Consider the following 8,531-nt stretch of genomic DNA (forward strand, 5'->3'; position numbering starts at 1 on the left):
GGGAACATTTTTCTAATGGAATCAGAGATGATAGACAAAACTGGGACAAAAACCTATTGAAATTTCATTCTTCTGCACCGCATGTTTTAATCCAAAGATGCGTGAGGAATAGTGACTCTCAGTCAAGACGTCAAAGTCGTCTGCATTGAGCTAAATAGGTCCAAACGGATTTGCATAAAGCCAAAAGGAACAAGAGAAAGGACTCGTGAGACACAGCTTTAAGAGATAATGAAGAGAATAGACGATCAATGTAGAAATGACCTTGCGTTAATAAAATGTTTAATACAAGTAATTTCTAAGTAATTTCTTGTAAGGATTACAAAATTCAATATATAATTAAATTGATCTAAGCTAATGATAGATGAAGAAAACTTGAAAGTTAAAATATTCTATTGCTATAATCTTTACGTATTAGAGTTGATCATTTGCTGTACACAATTTATAACAAATGATACCATATATAGCCAACAAGTTGGAGAAAACTCAAGCTGAAAAAGAACGTTTTTCATCAAAGAGTGACAAAAAGGACAAGGCCAAACTAACAACTAAAAATGCTAAATGAATACATCATCATCATGTAAACTTGTAACACCGCGTATCGCAAATACAAAACATACAATTTTATTTGGTAGGGGAAGGGGGGGGGGACATTCCACTTAACAAACGTATTTATGAGTTCTTGAGTTAAAAGATCGGTGCTTTTCTTAAAGATGGTGTTTACATGATTCTGAAAAAGACCTTCAAGAAAATGTTATGAAATATTGACGATGATTTTCTTGGGTAGAAAATCTTCACGAACGCTATATGGCACAACGAGCAATTTGCTCAAACAAACAGTTTAAAATGTAAAAGCAATACTGAAGCCTAAGAATTTGTGTGTATATTCAAAACAATAGCCAAGATAGTATTAACTAAAGAGAAAGAGTTCCAGATAAGTGGAATATTTCCATTACAAATCGGAATCCATCCATTGTTGACCAGACTGTGAATGACCGCCCATGTTGTAGTTAGGATCATGGTGCATGTACTGTTGTGGTGGTTGACCATACGGTTGCTGTTGATAACCAGAATACTGACCGGGGTAGTTACCAGGATATTGCATTGGCATACCTTGTTGCTGCATGTAAGGATTTGGTGGGTAACCATTATCAATAGGATGGTGATGATCGGCCATCATCTGATGCTACAATGAATAGATATGACAGACGGGGTAAGCATTTTTAAGTTTTAATCATAAATACATAAAATACCTAGTGTATAATTAGCATATCATTGACTTATGTACTTAAAGTATTCATGTCAAGCAGAATGATTTCAAAATACAGTAATAACTTTGAGTATTTTATAATTTCGAATCGTGATGTGTAAAAGAAAATTAACATACCTCATTCATTTGTATGTCGTCTTTAAATAGAGAACTGAGTTCAACGGAGAGACGTTTTCGGTAATCTTGGTCTTTATCTTCCGACAAACGGAAAAGAACAGCAGCAACATATGCCGCAATTCCTTCGTTTGACGAACGGAGTAAGTCAGTAAGCGGACCTGTTGCGTTTTCAGCTTCAATGAGCTCGGCACCTTCTTTTTCTTGAGATAACTCACAGAGAACACCAGCTGCCACGCGTTGTATGTTCTCAACATGGAACTGAAGAAACTAAAATACGATAAAAAGATAAATTTATAAATATGGCACATTGAAAATATTCAACTGTATGTTTCCCCTCTGACTTTATAAAAAAATTCAGAATTGGATAGCTTGAACTTTGCTTATGCAATATTTATAGCTAAACATCGTTAAATATAAGAAGAGCTACAAACTACTTTCGATTGATGTAAAAATGATAATTAATTTTTTTGGGTTTTTTTCCTTATAAAATTTCTAAACTATCCCATTTCTTACCACTTGGAGTGATCAAAAAATACACAACAACAAACATTAAACATAAACATACGCACAAATGGTAGTATATGCTTTACTAAAAAAATCACTCATATTTTTAAAAAACTTACTTGTACAAATAATGGAATGACGTTCAAACTTCGAATCACGGCGCGATTATTCGCTTCTCTGGCCAAAATATGAAGTGCACCCACAGTACCTTCAATGATATCCTCCATTCTTATACCATCTACAACAAACGGTTGACCAGATGCTCTACGTAGATCTTGATTGGCTTTCATAAGGAGCTGAACCATACGTGGAATGCCACCGTTTTCGCGGATTGCAGAGTGGTTCGCATGGCATAGCGCAAGATTGCGAATCAAACCTACCACGGCTTTGATCAGAGGCCAACGAGATGGAGGGTTCAAAAGTTTGATTAGAGCTGGTAAGCCATAATGAACACGGACCGCGTTCTGTGCTTCTTCAGCGTCCTGGTGACGACTTGTAATGTGACGTAAAGCACACACCTATCACGTGAACAAATATATTGAGGTGAGGATATAAGATGCGGGCAAATCTTAAGTATGACAATGTAAATCGTTTTATAGACGTTCGCGTATAGATAACGTAAATGTGGGTAGAAAGCTAAGTAAATGAATATGACAGTCACAAGGTGGTTTTAAAATTGCCTAAAAATATTTTTTAATACAAGACGGATATGGATACAAGACGTCTTTGACTACAATAGTTATATATCACTTACTACAGGTTCAGTGATTTCCTCTCGCTCTCCAGCCTGAATGCAGGTTCTAACTAAGGCTTCAACACCACCAACTCGAAATACTATTTGTTTATTTCTTGGGTTGTTACAGGTCAAATTGGATAAAACACCTGCAGCACAAGTTACAACCATCACATCATTTGATGACAGCAACTGGATCAACATTTGCAAAAGGTTATCTAAACCATCAACACGAGTTGCAGCATCAGACATATTACGTAAAGTCCACAAGCAGTTCTGAACTAAACGGTTGCTCTGCGATCCAAGATGCTGGGCAAGTACTTGCATGCCATTTGCCTATGATAAAACAAGAATATCCATTAGTCAAAACCAAAAAAAATAAGCAATCCCTGTTTATATAGAATGACATCAGAGAACAAAGATAACTATAAATAACATCAAAGAATACTAGTTATGCTCCAAACATTTACTTCATCCAAAAAACACAAACTTATTGATGCTCAATCTCATCTTAAAATGTACATATCATTTAATATGTGCAGTGTCTGAATTGACAGTGTACAATGTGCAATATTTCCTTCTCACACTGTATAAGTAAATGCAAATTGATCACTTTGAGCCACATTAAAACAAATGCTAAGTTCTTGTATGTTATTAATGGCTCTGTAAAATAAACAGGATTATAAGGAATTACTCTAACTTGAAACCCTCCAGCTTTAAGATACATAAAAGTAACAATTGAATGAACAAGACACACCTCAACTATTGCAGGTTTGTTGCTGGAGCAGACTGACAATACTTTTAGAACTCTACTAGTTGTGAATAAAAGTTTTTCATAACTGTAACTGCGCATGATCCTGACAAGTTCGGCAGGCCCACCAGAAGCCAAAATAATGAGCTTACTCTCTTGATTTCCATAAGCCAACACATGAAGACAATCTACAGTTTATTAACATGAAGCTAAGGACATTTTGCCATTGACATAACTAAGCATCACACTTTGATGCCCTCAAGCAATCTACGGATATCTATCCTACAGGAATGTGAAAAAAACATACCTGCCACAATGGCCAAAAACTTCACATTTGATCGAGGCAATAAAGCCACCATTTTTTGTAATCCACCAGCAAGACGAACAGCCATTTTTGCCCCTTCCTGGTGCAATAATAAGTTGTGCAAAGTGGTGATGGCATAAAATACAACAGATTCAATGGATGAGCTAAGAAGTTTAACAAGCACTGGAATGCCACCGGATCTGAAGATCGACAGCAACCCTTGCCTTGAAAAAAACAAGACAAAAAATTTCAGACAAAAAATATAGAAATTTTCCTTGAACATGCTGACACAATTTTATAATTACCTTGTGCTTGACAAGCCATGAAGTGTGCCAGCAATACCTCTCACTGTTTCAACGTCTCCAGATGCATCCATTACTCTAACCAAAGATACCATAAGAGGGCCAGAGCTTCCAAGAGCATAGCGACTAGCATCTTTTTTTGACAGAGCATGGACCATTGAGACAGCTTGCCCAACAACTAACTGAGGGAAAAAGTCAGACATTAACATCAAAGACAAGTACAGTTCCATTAGAACAAAAAAATTATTGTTAAAAAATTTGTTTTTTATTTGGAGTTGAATTATTAAGCATGTGTTCCTACTTGAAAAATGCTGAAACCTGAGGTCATTGTAATTGGTGGATAAAATTGTGTTAACATTGATAACGAAGAGAAAATTAAATTAAGCTGTTATAAACATCTCACCTGATCATTATCATTTAATAATCGAGTTAGTTCAGGAATGGCCCTGGTAGCTACATCAGCATCATCCTTAGCAATAAAAATATACAGAAAATATAGGCATATAAGAAGATAATAAAGTGTTATGAAGAAAGATGGCAGCATGATATGTACCTGATAGTTAATAAGATCAGATACTGCATTTTTAAGATTCTGGGAAGGTTGAGAAAGACGTTGTACAGCTGTGTTCACTGAGGGATCCATTTGTGGAATGGGTACATTTGATCCATCATCCATGGGAAACTCTGGGAACATAGCTTGACGAATCCTCAAACTGCATCACAAAACATATTTTGTAAAATATTACGAATAGAAATATTAAGTTTTTCATTAGTTTGTTGAGTTCACTACATCCTACATACCATCAAGTTATCTACAGATTAATTACAGATTGAATAATAATGATGATACCTTCTGGAGCGAGTGAACTGCTCATTCATATCACCCTGATTTCCAAACTCTTGATCAAGCTCTGAGATAAGATTATCTTCATCACCCATAACTGAAGGTGGTGCGGTGTTGTGCTCGCTATTGATACCAGAATCAATGTATGCTCTGTGTTGCTGGCCATACCACAATGCATTTTGCTCATCCTTGCTCATGTGCTGGTTGTATTGCATGTGACCACTTTGTTGCATATAGTTTGACATTTTTTCACCTACATGAAATATAGCTGAAAGCTTGAAAATACTAAAACATTACTAGATGTGCCATATTAGGCAAATGAGGAGATGATAAAAATACATTTTGATCCGTGTTTGTCCAAACACGCATAAATGAAAAAGCATATTGAAAATATGCTAGAAATCGATAACCATATTATACGTGCACTAAACAACAAAAACAATTCATTTTTTTTTACTCAAAAGTTAAATAGGGTGAGTTCACCTACAAAATAGTATAATCAAACACCTTATTTTCAGTGTTAACTGCTATCCAAAGAAACAAATCAGGAAAAATACAACAGAGACAATAATCCTAAATAATATCTTCCAATCGCTAAAATCTTTAGGAATTTTGAATTAGTGCGTAGGAAGTAATTAAGTGTCTTCGAGTTTTCTTTAAGACGTTTTAAGCATTAAGACTTTCACCAACAGAGTGCCAAACTGATAAAATAGTACATATATGTATTTAATTGTTTACTACTGAGCAACTGGTGTAAAAAAAGATATGAAATCCTTATTAGATCCATTATTCCTAAAAACATAAAGCACTTGCTTGAAGGTATAATACCAAATGCGATTGTATCAAAATGTATTGACAATTTTGAGAATATAAAATCTACAAATATAAACAACTGAAAGGGTTTATATAATTTCACTTATGAAAATATACTCAGTTACTTTAATAGAGACGTATATCGTCTCTTAGAAATTCGATAAATCATTGAATACTTTCCTTATATAATTGTGACTTGGTCGAATTTTTATAAACGAACGCAATATTATGTAATAGTGGGCCCTTTGACTTCACCACTTTAGCAAAAATACAAACCATAAAATAAAATATGAATCGTAGATTTGTTGCTCTAATACAAGACATAGATTTTCAGCAAGTAACATGGATAAATACTTTGATTTATTGCTAACATTCGGTGTTACAAATTGAATTGTGTTGGACGGGTATCAAAGCACGTAAGAATAATATTTTAGTTTTCGATCAAATAGATTTAAATTTCGGACATAAATGTGAATTTAGAATCAAAAAATTAACCTAGTTTTTTAATACTACTTTATCATACCTTTAATAGGCAAAAATATACGAATAGTAGAGAAATTTTGAAAGAAATATGAACGTTAAGTACAATTCACATAATCTAGATAAACAGCCACAATTATTGCTGTACTTTAGCGTCGATCATACTCGGCATAAATCTCAAATAGTCTTACCTAAGCCAAGAGAAGTTTTACTTGGTCACCAATATTTCTTTTTGCCAATCTATAATGTAAAATTTCAATATTTTTCACAAAATTTTCCCTATGAACTTTCCAAGTATAAACATTCAGGGGGCGAAGGAAGCGGTGTATTTTGGGAAGACAATCTAATATTGCTCATCTTGCAAATTCTCGCTCTCTGATTGGTAGATTTTAAGAATGGAATGTGCCTCAGATTGGAATTTGTTTGCTTATACTCAGTCTTCAAATTAATATGGTATTTACATTTTTCTTGACAAAATTAAAAATTTAGAACATTTCAAAATTCAGTTAAACATGGCACACCTCTAAACAATAGTACAAAATACTAATTAACTTAAAAATGTCACAAATTATATATACTCAGAGTTTCTTGATAATAAATATAATTCCTGTAATTCTTAGCATCATGCGCACTAAGTTCATTTTCTTTGGCTGTTATTCATGTTATAACTGTTAAAACGCGAGTGTTTGATCTTCATTGACACAACCTAAACTTTTAATTTAAACCTTTCAATTTGAAAGAATTTTCCTGTCAAGTAATCCAAGATCTATTGACAAACATTGATGGTGAAAATAAAGCATCTTTGGCATTATGGGCCTCTAAAATAATACAGGGTCGTACCGCCGTACTCAGAAAGTTTAAAATGGGGAGTGCATATTTGAGAAAAGAGAACTCGTATTGGCGTAGATGGCATAGATAACTCTATGATTGGGGGGGAGGGGGTAATATTCATATCTACACCATAATTTCCATTAGGTTTCATTGAAATCAATTGTTTGTTATGGATTACTAAATTATGTGCTTAGACAGAGGTAGCCCGCTGGATATATATCACTGTCGATCTTATTCTTAGCAAAACCCAGTGAAGTGAGTCCTTTCTCTTTTAACAAAATATGCAATATCAATAGCAAAATTGAAATAAGTTAAGAAGTTGATGTTTTTAAGCTAACATTTGAGAAATCGGTGAGAGTCGTGTCTTTTTACTCCAAACAAAGGGAATTATGGTGTTCGCAAAGGAGTGGAGAGATATTCTAAATCTTTTAGTTCAAAATAATTGCTAAGTTGCCTGAACGTGTCGTTTAAACGCATCTGACCAAGACATCGAGTTTTTGGCCCAAAAACGTTACTATAGAGTATGAAGATTTCTCCAAAAGTCTTTGACGTTTAAAGTCGGGCCTACATGAACTCCTAGTCTATGATATGTTTGAAGAAAACCGTCAATTTTTCGAGTTAAGCAGTCTAGGCATAGGCAGGAGTATGGTCAAGTTCTTTGAAGTCAAGATCACGTTCATTCATGACATGTAAGCATCGTTATAGAGAGAACCGCATCTATACTTACTAAGGCATATCTAGAAAATATACTGAGCACCCAAAAGTGCTCAAAGTTTTCTAAGAGTTTTAAAAACTGTTCAAAGAAACTGTTATATTAGACTGGCGAACTTCAAAGTATATATCAGTAAAGCACGCATAGTAAAAGTTTTATGAGGTTTCCCACTCGAGTGAATCACTTTGGGGCGTTTCTACTTTAGAGTTGAAAATACAATATGCAAAATTAGTTATAATAATGTTAATATAGTTCTTTCATCGTCGTTTTCCTTGTTTCTTGTGTGCTCAAATATCGAGTATAGGCAATCATTATAATTCGACAAATTTATGAATAAAGTCAAGTATTACGAACTGTATAAAATGGGAAAACTAAACATTTTTGAAAATTTTTTAGAAAAAATTAGTTTAGAAAAATAAGAGAATTTCTAGATTGAATTTGTTCAAAAAAATTCCCATAAATTTTTATAATTCAAAAATTCATTTGTGCAAACTTCTTATCTTAATACCCCCAGACCGATGCGAATTTTTAAAAATGCCAGTTTACACTTAATGCAGTGCCTGGTCTCTGACACGTTTATACAACACAATTGCTTGTTTTAGTTATGTATAGTTAACATCTGATGATTCTGATCTAGCTTTGCAGAAATTTCAAACTGCAACATCTAAAATGAGCAAAAAATTGTGCTTTGGCAAACAGAGGTAGGCTCACAATGACTGTTCTTATTTTGTCATTGTTGCTCATCTAATAAAACAAAGATTGAAATGACTTTTGTTTTCTCCAATTCAGACATCAATCAAAGTGTATATAAAAGAAATACGAGAGATTTTACAAACAATAGTACTTTCACGTTATTCTTTAAAAACTTCTAAT

General features: G+C 33.9%; 1 protein-coding gene across 1 annotated transcript; it reads right to left on the reverse strand.

Moving 5' to 3' along the window:
• Positions 1-262: 262 nt before the first annotated feature.
• On the reverse strand, positions 263-6,460 carry LOC124452887 (catenin beta-like). Its single transcript, XM_047003516.1, has 11 exons — positions 6,307-6,460; positions 4,829-5,075; positions 4,532-4,691; positions 4,382-4,447; positions 3,982-4,160; positions 3,680-3,900; positions 3,379-3,560; positions 2,643-2,957; positions 2,008-2,406; positions 1,385-1,651; positions 263-1,183 (listed from the first exon to the last, which is right to left on the reverse strand). The coding sequence occupies exons 2-11, from the start codon at positions 5,065-5,067 to the stop codon at positions 950-952; spliced, it is 2,262 nt and encodes a 753-aa protein (XP_046859472.1). The 5' UTR covers positions 5,068-5,075; positions 6,307-6,460; the 3' UTR covers positions 263-949.
• Between the last annotated feature and the right edge of the window lie 2,071 nt (positions 6,461-8,531).

This window comes from Xenia sp. Carnegie-2017, unplaced genomic scaffold, assembly GCF_021976095.1.
Source record: "Xenia sp. Carnegie-2017 unplaced genomic scaffold, XeniaSp_v1 HiC_scaffold_25, whole genome shotgun sequence".
NCBI classification, from domain to species: Eukaryota; Metazoa; Cnidaria; class Anthozoa; order Malacalcyonacea; family Xeniidae; genus Xenia; species Xenia sp. Carnegie-2017.